General features: G+C 36.0%; 1 protein-coding gene and 1 pseudogene across 1 annotated transcript; both read right to left on the bottom strand.

Moving 5' to 3' along the window:
* Positions 1 to 13,068: 13,068 nt before the first annotated feature.
* LOC126785739 (uncharacterized) lies at positions 13,069 to 13,761 on the bottom strand. The gene has a single exon (XM_050511368.1). The coding sequence runs from the start codon at positions 13,759 to 13,761 to the stop codon at positions 13,069 to 13,071; it is 693 nt and encodes a 230-aa protein (XP_050367325.1).
* LOC126785736 (protein MALE DISCOVERER 1-like) lies at positions 13,735 to 16,593 on the bottom strand (annotated as a pseudogene).
* Between the last annotated feature and the right edge of the window lie 2,100 nt (positions 16,594 to 18,693).

Genomic DNA, 18,693 nt, shown 5'->3' with positions numbered 1-18,693 from the left:
TCCCCTAAGGCTCTAATTGTATTGGTGTCTAAAAAAGTATGTAATTGCTCGAATTAGAATGCATGATAGGTTCGAACTTGTAATTATGTGGTGTAATGGTGAATTTGGTTTAAGTTTGTTAAACAGAAGTCGATTATATAAATAGTAATTTAGGTTTTATTTTAGTAGTTAATAATCAATCTCAAACCCCTCATTATTTGTTAACACTAAAAGTTTAGAGTTCCCTTCAATTCCCCGGATTGAACGATCCATGCTTATTTTATACTAACGATGATATTTTACAGGGTGAAATATTGATAAAAACACGTCATGGAGTCTTTTTTTTTTGTAGAAACTCCAATATATAGACAGCTGCTAATTTTGTTCAATTGGAGAGCTCATGTATTACATAATGTGCTATTGTTTTGTGAGCGTAATCTCCCATGAAGATGTAAAGAAAAAGACCTTATGTAACATACTAACGGCATATATAATATCCTCCCTATTATATAGAACCTTGTTGATACTATAATGCTTACTAATTAGACATCACAACCGCCCAGCTCTCTTTCTAGTATACACCCAGAGATGTATCACTAACGTACATTAATCAACTCCATTACAATAATATAACCAGACATGAGTATCACTTATGGTTGATTTAATTATATTCTATCACAGTTAATTGCAAACACCGTGATCGATCCTGCATAGTGTGATTAGGTTGGACGTCTACGTTGAATAATCATAGAGAGCTACGAAATAGTATTCGAAAGATTCTCAATGCATTTTGAAATTGAAATTGTCAACTTCGATTCCCATGCATATACGATCGGGAAGACAAGGGTTTGAGCGAGCTATTGAAGTATTGATTTATCGAGAAGAAATCACCCTTCAATTTTATGCATGGTTGAATGCAGTTTCATGGGTAGGCGGAATATGCATTAATTTTCACGAACTGATGTTTGTTTTTTCTTTTGGCCAAGGTACGTATAGGCTATAGTGGATAGAACTTGTTACATGAGATACGTACTAACGAGCTTCGGAGGTTAAAAGAACTTTGAGAACGATAGAACTTCGTAGAGACTAGTTTCCAGTTTAATGAGTATGCATGCAAGCAGTGGCGGATCTAGGAATAGAAATCTATCTAGGCTAATTAGAAATAACATTTTTTTAGGTTAATTTAGAACCCTTTTTAGGCTCATCAAATGGATTTTTTTTTTAAAGAGATGAAAGTGTAGATACATATGTGGAAACATTTTTTAAATCTTTTATCTAAGCATGCTAAATGATGTTAGAAATATGGAAATTCATTGTTCAAGCAAACACTTTGATTAAATAAAGATTAAGGAAGGTGAAGAAAGTAAGAAGAAGGAAAAACAAAGTATATGTAATTTGACCAGAGAGGAAAGGAGGTAAAGAACGAATAAAATAGGGAATATGTTTTAAAAATCTACATTTATGGCCATAAGAAGAATCGAAACTGTTATATTTAAGAGAAAGAACGAAGAGAGTTGGACAGATAGCCAGCTGAACCAATGCTATTTTCATATAGCATGTGCACCTAGTTGATTTGTAACCAAATTTTCGTTTGGGCTACAGATAGTCCACCACATGTATCCGCCCCTGCATACAAGTGATTAATTTTGATTCTGAATTAGTAGATGTATGGGTCCTCGCATATTAAGGATACGAAATAGGGACAAACTTGACTTTAACAAGTACTAGATAACAAACGAAATGCCCAATTGGGGTAACTAGTCAACAAAGTTGGTAGTTGTAATGCTTCTTAAAATTAATGTGTCTTCTGAAGGGAATTAGTGCCGTTAGTCAAATTGGTAGCTAGCTAGGTGTAATTTATATCAGACTCACATGATAATCATAAAAGGCGATTATGATTAGTTAGTACTGTCTTTTCTTTCATAGTATAGTAAAGTACGTGTCCGAATAAATTGAGTCATAAAATTGTTTTTGTTCAATATATCTTTCTTCGATCATTCACATACCTAACATCGTTTCGTGGTATATAACACGCACACACACGCATTAATCTAGATTTCCGATCATTCTAATTGATGTCTTTGTCTGAGTGAGGATTGACAAGTTTTAATCACCGAGTGCCTCTCATAAGTCTCTCCATTACTTTATGTAGTAGCCTAGTAGGATTTGATCGATCAGTTATCATGTATCATATATAATGAAGAAGTGGCATGTATATATTTTTGGTTTTCCCGCTTGCCTCAACTCTACAAGTATCAGAGCTGGTTGAAATTTAGTTCAGCATATTTGACCGCTTTTACTCCTGGCTTCTCCATATATATGTGATGAACCGTTTTAAAGCCATCAATATAGAAAACCTTGTAAAAGATAGTATAGTGTAAGTAAAAGTATCGTTATAGGCCGGGAATTGAGGGCACTCTGCAAGATAAAGCATTAGAAAAATAATAATTATTTACCGATATTCACATATTTACAAGAGATAAATTGTTTGAGAGATGTGTTTATTTCTAAATTCTTACGAAAACAAAATATACTTATGTACATGTGACCCTCCTTATTGCACACACACATATGTAAACACAAAACAATATTACTTTATCTCAATCCTAGCAACCTAAACATACAAGTTTAATGTTGAATTAACTCCTTAAATAAAGACATCCAGCGCAGCCAAGTAATTATCTAAATGCTTGATTGAAGAAAGATGACGGTCAATTACAAAGTCATCTTTGTTTTTATGTTGAATCCTCTACATATTGTACAAATCCCACCTCTCCGACCAGATTTTTATATCCAACACTGACAAGACATAATATCCTATCCTATAATAATCTAAACTACCAAACGCAAGACAAGATATTTTTTCTCTAATTCGGTCGGAAATATAATTTTTGTGCTCACTATTTTAAACTCATGGCATGTGTCTAATTGCTCAATTATTATCTAAATATGAGTTGAGAAATGACACATGTCATGAGTTTAAAATAGTTAACACAAAATTGATAGTCGGCAAATTTTTTTTCTCAATTATCGGGTGAAACAAACACGGCCTGTATAAAAATAAAGTTGATAAGCCAAAAGGGCTTTTATAGGGCACGCTTGTGCTTTTTAGGGCTTTTTGCTCTTTTTAAGGCAAAAGCATTGAACGCCTTCAAACACCCGTTTCGTTTACTAGCTTGTCCAACTCGCATCGATTCATGTTTAATTAAATGACACAACATATTGAACATAAAAGATAAGCGATTGACATCATCCTGATGAGCTACGTTCATTTATAATAAGAACAACATAGGAATTATATCAAACTATATAATTAGTACACTGAGCTATATATAATAATTTGTACATTGCAAACAAATTAGAAATGCAGGTCTTCCCATATATAATTGATCATTCCAAGTTAATAAAACTCTTATTAGGAATGTAAGCTTGAATATTAAAAGTAATATCCATCAGATTTAGTGACAGTATCAGTACTGTATCGAAAATTTATTTAATTATCGGCAAATTACTATGTTAAAAGAGTTTTTTGATTTAAGAACATGGCGGAAATTAGAACTATTGTTTAGTTTTCATTGTTAAGTTAAAATTAGGTATCACTAAATTAACCAAAATAAATGTAAATGGTGCAGTTATTGGCACCGTGCAACCACTTTATTTACCTTGCAAGTGTGCGATATATTGCATGGCTAAAATAACTTCAAGTAAATTACAATAAAAGACAATATCTTATTAAAAATTACAATAGGCTTCAATGTTTGAGATTTTTCTTCTCCATCTGTCCTATGTTTTCTTTATCAATTTCTACTTGATTTCTTATGTTGTCTTTCCTTCTCGAATCCATAAACTAAAGTAAACTCAAATTAAATGTCACATCATCGTTTTTCTTTTAATATATTTCTCATGAAAATTAATGTTATTACTTTGAAAAAAAAAACAACAAAATTTTCAATTTGGACAGGCATCACGTTGAAAAGGAGTGTAGCAAAGATTGGCAGATAATTAGAAATTTTAATATGATTACTAAATTAAATATGTTTTATCGAGATACAAATTTGGATTTGCGTTTTGGCATAGAAAAAAAGTACAAAATTGAAGCCAATATAAGATCGGTTCAGCCAAGTACCATTTGGGGAGTCTATTTTCATTCTAGCTCCCACGAACTTCTCCTGCAGCTCATTCAAGAAGGCGAATGTTTCACCAATGATTGGCCAGTTGGCCATCCAAATCTTCCGGGGGAAGGATGGTTTTGTAGTTGGTTCGGACTTGCATGTGTACAATTAGTGCATCTGAAATATTTGAACATTTGCGGCTCCCCTACCGATCCTACCTCAATCTCAAGTTAAGTTCACACCGTGTGGTCAATACTCCTCCACTTCCAAAACTACCCAGCCATTTAATTTGACAAACTCACGTGCATAGTGTGTGCCCTCTTGTTTTGCCAGCATTTAACAGAGATTAGTGGGAACAACTGGCTTTGCCCAATGCCCAGTCGACACGTATAAGAAATTATCGGGCTCTTGAAGCGTGGGCGCTTAACAGAACGTTCCCATAAACACATTGTTTATCCACATAAATAAATGTGTTGTGTTTTTGGAGCGAGAGTCGAGTCCCTAAGTGCTCCGTATAAACCGGAATTATCTAGGGTTAATATAAAATAATTTTCATTTTTGTCCGGCGGCAGGTCCATTGGCGTTGCCGTCGGACGGGAGTTGTGTTTGGATTATTTGGTGGCCGAGCAAGGAGGTTGAGGGTAGTGGATCGACAGAGGGTGGTTGTTCCAAGGATTTCTTGTTCGAATTGCATCTTTGTTTTCTCGTTTGCAGGGGTTGAAGTTCGATGGCAAGGCTTTTGTCACTCTTAAATGGCCGGGTTGGTCTCGCCGGCGGTGGTACTGGCTCGGTTGCGGTGTGTGAAGGGGAGCGAAGGCGTCGACGGCTTGTCTGAGTTGCTCTCTTAACCTAGATCGAATCTTGAGAGTTTCATTGTTTTGGTTTTGTTGCGCGGTGAGCAGTGTTGGGTATGGGGTTGGATGGTGGTTTAAAGGAGGCGGCTGGTGTTGGCTTTGGACGGCAGAAGGCGGTGGTGGCAGTTCTGCGGCAAATTTTTAGGTCGGGTGGCCTCTGTAGATCTATTGTGGTGGGCCTGGGTTAGGGTCTTTGTAGGTGGGCTTGGGCTATTTGGCACAAGTTTGTTATTTTGTTTTCTTAGGTTTTATTTTCAGGTTTTTGTCATCACTCCCGTTGTGCGAGGGTTTTGTGTTGTTAGTATGTAAAGTTAAGTCGTGTCGTTAAGTGCACATGTTTATAGTGCATGTCATGTCAAATGATTATTTAAATGCCGATTTTTTATGGGTGTCAATATAATGAGGAGGTTGTATATGTAAATATACCGGATGTTTTGGTATGTTATGCTATTGGAGCGGTGCTCTTTTTGAGTTTGGCGGCGAGTAGGTTATCGGCTACTTCTGGACTCGGTTTCAATTAGTTCGAAATTGGGAATTCTTAGCTCATGTCTAGTCTTTTGTGATAATCATATGACTAGCAGTGTTAGTCGGACGAAATGTGGGGAATCTTGTTCTTCCACAAGTGTTCATTTTGTAATCTTATTTTAGTATTATATATATTTATTCCCTTTTATAAAAATAAAAAAAACAGTGTTGTGTTTAACCATAAATACAACATTTTTCAATTGATTTGTTTATGCACGAACCAAAATCATTTTGAACTTTTGTGTCTTATTTTAGTAATTTGCTATTTGACATAGCTGGTTTGGTGCTTCTCTTTTTCCTTTTACAATGGAATAGTTGTTGCGGCGATTACAATCCACATACAGTATTGGGGTATATCCCATCCGAAGAGAATCCAAAAGTATAGATGCATAGATGTGTAGTACCTAACCTACCATGTGAGCATAGATACAGTATATGGAACACGTACATCATGGGTTGTAAAGAAAACTCTATTCAAAATTTTCTTTCTAGATGGTTCTTGGTGTGCAAGGACGCAGGATTTCAAATTGCTAGGTCTTCATATATGAAATTAAAAAAATTCTAAATATAAATAAATAAAAATTGCAAATGCATTGAAATTGAAAACTCTACTACTGTTGAGAGAGAATTATGTCCTAGATATTCTTAGTGTATCTTTTCCAAAATAGTATAGCCTAGCTAGTTCAGGAATAATATCTTATCACAGATTCATCGGGATTTTTGATGTAATGCTTATATATAATGTTATATGTTTATCAATAAAATTACAGTTATTTTCTCGAATTCATCATATTGTTTCACGCTATTAAGCACATAGTTCTAGACCTGAAAATCCTACGCCTAGAACCTAAAAAAAAAAAACTAAACCCTAGATTTGTTTTCCTAGCCGGATGGCCTACTGATCTGACCCCCCTCCGACCGCCGCTCCTCAGTGGTCTAGCCTCCTCTACCGCCGCTACAAAATTTGAAAACCAAGCTTCAAGGTTGCGGCCATACAAGAGGAAAAGAAGATAAGAAAAAGAAAATTCAAGACTTTTGCTATTCAAGGTAATTTATAAAATTAAAGTTTTCTGCTTTCAATGAAATTTACTTTGATAAGATTTTTGTCTTCCATTGATAATATTTTTGAAGTACTGCCGAATGTTAAGCATGTTGGACATAAATGAGTCTTTGTCCGTAAACTGAATGAGAAAGGCGAAGTCTTGCGGTATAAAGCGCGACTCATTGCTCAAGGATTCTCTCAGCACCCTAGTGCTGACTATGAGGAGACATATTCTCTGGTTATATATATCATTACTTTCTGATATCTGATAAGTCTAGTTTTTCTAGAAAAACTAGACATGCAGCTATTAGATGTGGTGGTTGTGTATCTTTATGGGGAACTAGATACAGAGATATACATTAAGATTCCTGATGGACTTCAAGTACCCAAGTCAAGTAAGCCACGCAATGCCTATGTCATTAGGTTACAACGCTCACTTTGTGGACTTAAACAGTCTGGTAGAATGTGGTATACACGTTTGAGCGAATACTTGATTTGGAAGGGATACAAAAACGATGAACTGTGCCCTTGCGTGTTTATCAAAAGCAATAGTTCTGGTTTTGCTGTAGTAGATGTCTATGTCGATGACATGAACGTAATTGGATCTCTTAATGAGATTGGTGAGATGATAAGCTACTTGAAAGCATAATTTGAGATGAAAGACATGGGAAATACTCGGTTTTACTTAGGTTTGGAAATTGAGCATAGAGTTGGTGGAATCCTTGTACACAAGTTTGCAAACATCCAAAAGATACTCAGGCACTTCTGTATGGACAAAGTTATGCACTCTTCTAATACTCCTATGGTCGTAAGAAGTCTGGATACCAAGAAAGATCCATTTTGTCCGAAAGATGACAATGAAGAGATACTTGGTCTTGAATATCCATATTTAAGTGCTATAGGAGTTTTTACTTTATCTAGCTCAATGTACTCGTCCAAACATTGCATTCTCAGTGAACTTGTTAGCAATGTTTAGTTATGCACCAACTATGCGTCATTAGACCGGTATCAAAAACATCTTTAGGTACTTAAAAGGTTCCATTGATATGGGGTTGTATTATCAATATCCCGACAAAAAAAGTGTTATTTCAGCAAGAATTGATGGTGAAGATCGACACAACATTGTCGCCATGTTCCATAGTTGTTACCGCCGGTGCTGATTCTCATCACTTGAATGTCAATTCATGATTCCTTAAAACTTCTAGTGATGAGTTGGTAGGATTCACTGGTGCTGGAAACCTTTCGGATCCACACAAATGACGTTCTCAAACTGGTTATGTTTTTATCATTGGGAATACGGCGATTTCTTGGAGATCAACCAAGCAAACCTTTGTTGCTACTTCCTCAAATCATTATGAGATTATAGCATTGCATGAAGTAGTCAAAGAGTGCATTTGGCTTCGAGTAATTATTACTCATATTCGAGATGCTAGTGGATTAAGTTCTACTACAGTTAAACCTACATGTTTTTACGAAGATAATGCTGCTTGCATTGAGCAGATGAAGTTATGTTACATTAAGAGTGACAACACAAAACATATTTCGCCAAAGTTCTTTTATAATCATCAACAACAAGGGATGTTGAATATCCAAGTTAATCAGATTCGTTCTGAGGATAATGTGTCATATTTGTTCACTAAGTCTCTTCTAAAATCTACATTTGTGAAGCATGTGAAACGCATTGGTTTGCGTCGTTTATCAGAGCTCCTAAATTGAGTTAATGATCAGGGGGAGTAGACATCAGAAGAAGTCTACGTCACATGCATTAACCACTTGTAGTTAGTGTGTTGTGCTCTTTTTCTCATTCGATCAAAACTTTTAATTTTACCAATGAAGTTTTTGTTTTGCTTGGTAAGGTTTTTACCGAGGCAACAATATTGCACTATGACACATTATGATCGCGATATAAGGGGGAGTGTTGTAGGAGAATTATCTCCTAAATATTCTTAGTATATCTTGTCTTAAATAGTATAACCTAGTTAGTTCAGGAATAATATCATATTTCAAATTCATCAGGATCTTTGATGGAATGCATATATATAAGGTCATATGTCTATCAATAAAATTAAGTTATTTTCTTAAATTTATTCTACTGTTTCAACTACTGTAATTTTAAACTACGCGCAAGAACTTAATCATTTAGGATTAGGAAGATCTCATGAAATGAGTTAATATAAATACTTAGCTCTACTTTGAAGCAAGAAAAAGAACTCCTGGTTCTTTTTTATATAAATAGAAAACCTTCTTTGGAAAAAAAAATGAAAAGAAACTCTGGTGTTTTCTTAAAATACCATTAGAAAAAACAAGTTTAGGGTTTAATCACCTTCTGTTTCAATTGATGCTATAAATGGTAATTAAGTTTATTGACTTGTCTATTACTAGTGACTTGAAGCGACTGGGCTATGAAGCATACAAATGTTAATTAGCCATAATTACGACATGCTTATTGAGGAAAACTCAAAAAATTGCCCGGGCTACAGCCCATGGAGCCCTGTACTATGCTCCGTCCTCAATGTGTATCTTCCGCTATTACAAATATAACACGTTCCATCACGCACACGCGAACACAATTTTTTTCGCACGAGTATTGAGCGTGTAGGAATACTAATATAATGAAAATGAGAATACTAAAATATAATTATAATCCAAAGCTCTTGGATACATATTTATTGTTCACAGTTAATATAGAGTTTATAGTTTTAGTATCTGAAAATTGTTATACAAAAGAAAAGCAAAACTAAAAGTTCACTATGATTTGAGGACCCAACTTTGACACCTCGACTCAAGTTTAAAAGTCTCATGTTGGAGTTTGTTGAAGGTTGAGGAGCGCTCGTTGGTTCCACAACAGTAATGATAATCTTCTGACCTCTTAAACAATAAGCTTTGGTCCCACTGATGATGTAGAACAATCCAGGACGATCCAACTTGTAAAAAGTGTCTCCACTTGCAGAAAAAAAGATCGGACTTGACGAATGACAATCGTTATACTCCTCCTCCGTCACCACCACAACAATATCGTATTTGTAGTTGAAATCTAAGTTGTATAGAAACCAAAACATCAGCAAAGAGTAAAATGTGAACCAAGCAACACTTTATAGGCCCTTTGTTAGGGTTGCTATGCATAACTATAGTACGAAACCCAAGTACTTACGGAGAGTATCATTAACTTCGAACCGTTTTTTTGATGCCCATTGAATGTAGTCATCCTTTAGTTTGGGGACTTTCCATCCATTCTCTCCTCCAACTTCAAACTCGATGCTTGTTACAACAAGGAAATGGAGGGTGGGAAAAAGAAAAACCAAAACAATCACTTTGAAGGTTTCCATGGAAGTTACAGAACAAAAAAAAATTGAAGGGAGCTCTCCTTTTTATGAATGTTTAGATCTCTCAACAGAATGGGTATGTGAGATTCATGGGAGTGAGAACCGGGCTTGCGGAGTACTCGGGCTTACGAAGTAAAACCCTATCTCTTTGACTTGGCACAACTTACAACAAAGTTACTGTATTTTAAGAAAATAAAATTACTTAATGTTTCTATATTATATTTAAATTAACTAAAAATTCACTTTTCACATTTCTTATATAAATTAAAACTTAATAGAAGCACAAAAAATAAGTAGACCAATTATTAATGAAAAAATGTCCAAAAATATTATTACTTTCGTGAAAATTACCAACTGTCACTTTCAGATCTAACAAGTTTCCCTCTCCTCATTTTTTTAGTTTATTTTTTCGGCAAATTTAAGTTTTCCGGCTAAACACATGTAATTTAGAAGTGAGCTAATATATAAAATTATTTCTTATGTCATGAGCTTTTATTTAAGTACATATGGCATATGTTTTGAGAAATTTCAAATTTTACTCACCAAAAACCACATTAGCAGTTAGTTTCTCAGTCAATAGTAGCAGTTAGATTCATAATCGACAGTAGCAGGTACATTCTCAACTGATAGTAGCAGATGTCTTCCAAGTCGACTGTAGCAGGTGTATTCCCTATCGACAGTAGCAGGTATATTCCTAGTCGACAATAGATGTTGGTTTTTAAGTCAACAGTAGCAGTTAGTTTCATGGTCGATAGTAGTAAATAATCTCTCAATCAATGGTAATATACAATATGGGTCAAAGAGGGTCAAAAAAGTAAAATATTATATGACATGTGGTAACTTCCATCATTTGGTCTTTATTTGTAAATTTTGATCCTTATTTGCTCTATCAAATTAAGTAGTGAGTTTTTTATAAAGTAAATTGTTGTTCAACACTTATTGGTAGTTTGTTATTTTCTTTTTAAAAAAGTACCCAAAAGTACTAAATAATAATTTAGTTTACAAATAACGACTAACATTTAGAAATAAAGGCCAAATGATGGCAAATTGTCACATGTCATAAAATATTTTACTTTTTTACCTCTCCTTGACCCATAGTGTATGCTACCATCAATTAGGGCTGTAAGTCGGCTCGAGCCACTCGTGTTCGGCTCGTGCTCAGCTCGCTTTTTGCCCATTCGGTTCAAGTTTGTAAAGTTAAATGAGACGAGTTTAAGCTCAATATTAAGTCCAAACTTGAAAATGAGCCGAACTTGAACAATAAGTATTCGGCTCGTTCGACTCATTTAGCTCGCGAGCTAGCTCGGACTTGTTAAAAGCTCGGCTCTTTTATTAATTAAGCTTGACTAATTAATTTTTACAGTATATATAAAACATAATTTTTATATAAGAAATAATATTAAAAATATAATATTAGTTCGAAATAGCTGAAATGCTTATTTCTAGATTAATTAGTTAAAGACTTTAAGTTTAATTTGTTATTTTTATTTTATTACAAATAAAATAAATTTTGTATGATGCTATGACATTACATTTTAAATTTTCTTTTTAATTTCTAAATTTTAAAATTTTAATTTTATATGATTGAAGACGGCTCAATTTAAGTTCGACCTCATCTAATAAAATGAGTCGGCCTGAGCCAAGCTAGAGCTTTTTTAAGCCGAGCCGAGCTTGAACATGATGCACAAAAATCAAATTTTGGCCTGACTCAAACTCAATCAAATGAAAATAAGTCAAACATGAACAAAAAGGAAGGCGAGACGCTCTTTCTTCGGGGGTGGGGTACTCCCTCCCATACTTCTTAGTCCAGTGATTGAACTCATCGTGGACACTTCTTTGGAAATTTCTTGAATCGATAGTACTGAGGAAGGCAATTAGGAGAAAGGCGATGAAAAAAGCCATTGCTTGTGTTGTTTTGCTTTGGTAATATCAGCAGACTAATGGAAATTCCATTGCAGAAGCCCCATGCAACTTTAAAGCCTCTAATCCCTCTATGTTGCAAGTAGCTAGCTAATGGAAGACTTCTTGGACAAGCTATCCTACACAGTTATCCAACTGAAATTTCTTCTGTATGTACTATGGAGAGCGAATTCAAAGTTGAAACTGAGAAACTAAGACCTATGACTGCAGTGAAGCTGTGAAGCAACTTTTCCCTAATGTTGCTGATCTGAAAGACTGAACTGCATATTGTACAAAGATTTACATGATGGAACTCTGGTGCGATTTATCTGAACCTTACCAACGTTTCAACACCACATAATGCCATATAAATAAGAAAATAACAAGTAACTCTTTTCTCATTAGCGTCAGAGGAAGCCAAACAATTTAGAATTGACTATTGAGAAACATGCCAATTACACTAAAATTTGGCCCATCGATCTGTTTCTTACCCATAACTCTATAACCTGTATCAATTCTAAGCAAAAACTAAGAACACCAAAATATATTGCTCTATAGAGATCTCATGAGCGAAAACGATTAGGGGACAAGAATCTCCAGAGAATAGAAAAGGCCATACCCTATTATTCAGGAAGTGGGAAGAAGCTTTGAAGAACTGAGATATTCTAATTCTTAGGTTGCTGACAAACATGAGTGATTAATTCCTGTCAAGGGGAGGAAAAGTTAGAGCTCCTTTATGTCACAAATGACTTCTAGTGCAGGCGAAATAAAGTGGCAAAGAAGGATGTTGTGATTGTTAAACAGCGACAAGTGTGGTCCGTGGACCAACTGTACCGATATTGTCCCAATTTATCCACCTCACAGGTGTTGGGTTTTAATCACAAAAGGCCTCGGTACAATTGGTTATTATCCACCAACTTATAAGTTTTATTTTCTTTGTCACTTCTTAGATGTGAGATCTCTCCTCTCCAATACGCCCCCTCACGTGCAACCTAAATTTTTAGGTATGCACGTGACAGATTAACATCCCACATACTGGGATGAAAGAAACTAAGATCCAGTAACCAACGATACTTAGTGGCCATGCAATCGGAAATCCTCTGATGGCATGACAAAGTGGCACCCAACTCGGGCCCACGAAAGATTGGAGGCGCGACTGGAGAGGGACCCGCTCTGATACCATGTTAGACAGCGACAAACGTGGCCCGTGGACCAACTGTACCGATATTGTCCCAACTTAACCACCTCACAGGTGTTGAGTTTTAATCACAAAAGGGCTCGGTACAATTGGTTATTATTCACCCACTTATAAGTTTTATTTTTATTGTCACTTCTTAGATGTGAGATCTCTTTTCTCCAACAGTGATTACCGCGGAGTAGCGCACATGATCATGGTGCAAATTGGAAGTCTTTACAATGGTTTCCCACTTGGTACCAGCAGAGGAAGTTTTGGAACTCGGCCTTTTGGTACCAGTGGAGACTGATTTCTGTGAAGGAGTTGAAGAGAGTGTCGATGAGAGCCAAGACTGGGAAGGTGATTTTGGTAAAGGTGGGGGAAGAGGAGACTGTACTACAATAATGCTAGCATTTCCTGGATCCCCTTTCATAATGTCATCACTCCTCGTATCAATTCCTAGCTGGGAGTCCTCCACTGCAACTACTTGGCCTCTAATATGGGATATGTCAGAAAATGAAGATGAACTATCTTCAGCAGACTCCAATACTGCAGGTTCTGAGACGCCATTGCTCTCAAAATTAGTCAGATATTTGATATCTTGAAACAAAGACTCTTCTGTAGACATTTGTTCCATCCCACTTCTCTTTAATAGGGTCCGATTGATCTCAACAGCAGAGTCTACTCGTTCTTGGGTATACAAAGAGCTTGAATTTAGACATGATGTTTTGGTAGTATTTACAGTATCAACATACAGTGTCTTCTCAATCATAGGGATCACAGTATACGGCCCTTGTTTATTTCTTTGATAGCTTTGTACCTCCTGATACTTGGGGCCAACTTGGTCATTCATATTGAATTTACTACTACTGACTTTGACATTCTCTTCTTTGGGAACACCAAGAAACCCCCCTCCAGTAAAGGGAGATTTAGGCCTTTCATTTCAGTAAGGGGATATGCACGGACTTCTTGATTGCCTGAAGGGAGATGCCCTACCTTTTGGTTGCTCACCAGAGTGCCAAAACAAATTGGAGTGAGCAGCCTGATTGTTAACCAATCTTTGTAATTCACCTGAATAACATCTACGGTCTGCTTTGAGATTATAAGCAGCATCCTGATCACGCTAATAAAAGAAAACAAAACACTGTCAGCAATCAATTTCTTTCTTCTAGTAACTGAAAATGAAAAACATAAAACTGGAAATTTGAATGAGACTGTCTTGATAACCTTATTGAGTGGTTGGCAATTAGGCTGACTATTAGCAGGCTTAATAACCTTGTTGAGTGGTTGGCCATGATACTGGTTATTAGCAGGCTTAATAGCCTTGTTGAGTGGTTGGCTATGCAATTGAGTATTGGTAATCTTCAGAAACTGTAGATATTTGTTTCTGGATCAGCAAGGGGTGGTAATTCAGAATGCTCTTTATCGTCCTCCTCAGAATCCTTCTTTGACTTCGGCAATGTTGCCCAGAAACATAGCTCTGCAATCTGTGTTTGTGTGCGTGTATGAAAAAGAGTAAAATCGAGTGAAGTGTATGATATCCAATAGAAGACAAGGTGGATGTGAGTAAGGGAAGATGTACCTTTGCAGCATAATCATCCGTTAAAAAGATGGAAGATGCATCTAAGTTGGGATGTGATACAGGTGGATTTAGATCGTGGTGCATATACTGAAGACAGTAACCTGTTCCCATTATAATCCTGAGCCTTGCGGTCCAGTCCAGGTGTTCCATTTCTTGAACTGGAAGAACCAAAGAAAATAAAGGTTACACGTATCCTCCAGATATCTAATTGACTCAAATAATCCTCCTAGTAGTTGACAAAAGTAGGAAAATTACAATGCAGATGTTCATGGAGATTTCCATTTGGAGCATACTCAAACACCATCATCCTAGTAAACGGTTCATCCTCCTCACAGTAGCCAATGAGATTGACAAAGTTCTTGTGATTCACTCTTGAAGTCTTGATAGCTCATCAATCTACAGGAGAGGCAAGAGCAGATATGATTAGACTTGAGAAAGGATAAGAACAGAGAAAATTTAGCGTTGGCTGCTGTGTTTGGTTACAGAAATAGCTAACCTTTTTCCGGTAAGCCTTCTCTGCATTCTTGGACCAGTCTTTCAAAGTCAGTGTTGTTGATGCAACGGCAATTTCAACAACACTGGAGAATGTTCCCTTGTACACAATGTGTAATGATGTTGCTGAAATCTTCACAGGCGGTTTCCAACTCTGATCTTTTTAACTTTGGAACTCCTGCAGCCCATATAATGACATGATTCAGTTTTTATCTTCATACAGGACTCGTTTAGTAGCAATGGGGCACGCCAACATAAGTTACAAATATTTGACATCAATTTCCTTCAATTTGTTTGCTTATACCCTTGATTTTGTATGTTCTTGGGTTAATCAGCTTGTTCATCAGTGAACAGAATAATAGAACAGTTGTTACTATCATACTAAAATCATAATATTACCTGTTATAAATGCTTTCTGCAACTGTCCACTTATTCCTGTCTTCCAAGGTTTTATGGTTTTAACTGCTTGGCTTCGACACATGAAGATCATCGCTGGAAGAACAATTACCAACACAGCCACACTAATGCCAATTACAGTATACTTCCATATATTGCTACCTGATTTTGGGGAACCTTGTTGTTGAGTTTTCTTTTTTTGCAATTGGTGAAGGAGTACTAGGAGGTGAATCCATTGGTTCTGGAACAGGTGGAGGAGAGAGCTTCTCTTGTGGATCAGGCACTGCTGGAAAGACTCCACTACTTCGACCGGTTGGAAGAGCAATGATCTGTATAGATGGTTCCGGACCAGCAAAGGGTATAGCTGGGAGGTTTAGGGAGGGTTGGTCAAGCAGCCTAAGGCGTGCAAGGATCATGTGCGACTCGAATGAATCTGCTTAATGAAAGATACAAAATCAATGAAATAGTCTCAGAAGTTAGATGTCAATACTTCGTGTGTAAAGCATTCCTCACTTACTAGATAAATTGTCACAGCGTCTCCGTGGACATCCAGAGAGTCCTGTATGGAACTGGGACTGCCAATAAAAGCAAACAGTTTCAATGAAGTGAACATGATTTAAACAAAAAAACATAACTGGGATTCCATGGGAAGGTTGAAGTTGGCTTCTTACCTTGGCATTTGCAAGTAGTTGAGGTAATGTGTAAGAGTTCCTTTGAGCATTGATGTTAACGTTTTAGCATTATTCCAATGTTTAAAATTGCTTGGCCAGGTGCTGCAAACAAGTGCATCAAAATTAGAAACTAGAGTGTAATCATAAATCAGCAATATATCCAGCTCCAAATCCTGCAATAACAGTACGTACCAGTGTCCAAATTTTCTGTTTATAGAGCCAAATCAAGTGAATCGAGTGGATGCAACATGATCACTAACAATTACCAAGTCAGAAAGCAAGCTGAGACTCTTTATCGGTAGGTGAATGCCGCCTTCAAATCTATTGTCACCAAGAAACCTGTGGTATGAAAGAGTTTAGTATTGGTACCTGAAAGCTAGAGAATCAATAGCCTAAACTGTTAGTGTATGAGTGCTTCTCTCTTTATGCATTATTATTTTGTGGGGGACTGATTTTCTTATTATTTCTAATTGTTAGTTATGTTAAGTTGTACCACAACCAAAGTGATGATGAAGTAAAGTGGAAAATTCTTCAAGTACGTCATCTACAACTTATTTTTAAGTTGTCTTCTCATATTGAATTCGTGTTACCTATTTTCAATGTTAATTTTTTATTTCAGGGCATTCCAAAGCAACATACTGGACAAGATTGTGGATATTTCCTCGTGTATTTCATGAAATGTATTGTGCTGGACAAGAATTTGAATTTTGGTACCAAGGTATGCATTTCAGTTCAGAATTATTCATGTTGTTTGTTGAACTTACCTAAGACTTCATGTTGTTTTTGTTTGTTGTTCTGCCATCAATGGTAACTTAATGAAATGCTACAAATATGAAATGCTTCTTGTAGTGGGAATTCAAAGATGCACGTGGTTGTTTTCAAGGCAAAGCTACTAATATTGACATAGTTTGAGCATAATGGGCTCTCATGTCTTGTCGTTTGGAGATGGCGTCTATGCGTCTTAGAGCATGAAAAGTGGTGTTAAGGGTAGATTAGTATGACTTAGAAACTGTTTTTGTGCGTATATAAAGGATTGAACAATTATATGCATGCAGTTTCTATATCTATTATCTAGCTAGCTAGCTTGTACTAAGGTTTTTTATTTTTGGTTTAGGCATGTGCACTTGTGGAACAAGTATGGTATGTATGTAGGCCTATATATGCTTTCTTAACTCATGGTTATCGATAGTATAGTGTATTTTGGTTGTTTGCTTGCAATGACAATTGGATTTTGTTGGATGCTTGAAATGAGATTTGGACATATGGAGCATGTATATACATGCAGGTTGGGGATCTCAAATTTCTGGGCATATATATCGCCAATCTAGCTAGTATGTATCACTGAGCTTCAGACGACACATATGAATTTCAGAATGTGCTCTCTAACTAGACTTTGGACTGAGACAACACATGTGAAACTTTCCAGTGTGTTGTTTAAGTGTACTCAGTCAACATATGCAATCAACGAATATGTTATCTTGGTTTAACTTAGACAGCACATACATGTTCCTCAAATAGTATTAATATGCTCTCTAAACCATGTTTAGATAACATGAACTATAAAACCATGTCATGATAAACATATTCACACCACATTTAACTGTTGTTCAATAGTTTTTGATGGTATTAAATCCTAATATCATATCATTTAGACAACGTAAAACTCACTATATAATGTCATTCACACAACATTATTATGTTATCTGTGTGTAAATAAGACATCATTAATATGTGGTCTGATAGTACCTCAAACATCAAATAACTTAGTTTTGTCTCAATTTTGGATGAAGTATGTATAATTCAGACGACATTTGACCAGAAAAATATGCGGTCTGAGAATAGTTCATACAACGGTTCAAACCTGCTGTCTGAGGTACTATCACATAAGCACGAGGTAGTCAGCAAGCCTTTTTTGGCCTAGTGTATATATAACCTTCACCTCGAGTACTTGGACAAAGATTCTCTCCAGGAAAATCCTGAATAATCACAGGGTGTTTTAATAATCGAGTTCTTGGATGTATGATCAAATACCTCTGCTCAGACACAACAACACCTTGAAAGTATAGATTTCACAAAACTCTAAAGCCGAAACTATCTTAATTTGAGAATATACGTATGATGACTCTAATAAATTGATGATTACTCCTTTGCTAGACTTAGCTCTGTATCCAACAACTTAATTTGCAGTCGGTTCGATCATTGTTACACGAAGGGTAAGTTGTTCTTAATTGGATGCGCGCAGTCCTTAAATTAAGGTAAGGGTGTGAAACAGACACTCTTTAAAGAAAGCACCAAAACACCATACCGTCCATACGTATATATAGTTGAACGGTGGTCAGACAGTTCACTCTTTCTCTAGCTAGTCAATGATGAAATATCAAATACTCCATAAAGAAACCTTGAGATGATACCTTTCTTCCAGCAATTATAGGAAACAAACAAACAGAGTAATACCCAGAGATGTATCACTAACATTAATCAACTCCATTACAATAATATAACCAGACATGATTATCCTTTATCGTTTATGTAATAACCCTAAATTTCAAACAATATTAGTTTGATTTGAATTCTATAAAATTTTGAATTTTAATTAGAATGAATGTGTTTGGGTGCGCCGTTATTAAACGAGAAACGGAAACGT

The sequence above is a fragment of the Argentina anserina genome, chromosome 3 (genome assembly GCF_933775445.1).
Source record: "Argentina anserina chromosome 3, drPotAnse1.1, whole genome shotgun sequence".
NCBI classification, from domain to species: Eukaryota; Viridiplantae; Streptophyta; class Magnoliopsida; order Rosales; family Rosaceae; genus Argentina; species Argentina anserina.
This window is presented reverse-complemented; position numbering and strand designations above follow the sequence as displayed.

What these genes read in the sequence shown, in the direction of transcription:
- LOC126785739 (XM_050511368.1), bottom strand. Translation starts at nt 13,761, where the DNA reads ATGAATGACCAAGTTGGCCCCAAGTATCAGGAGGTACAAAGCTATCAA.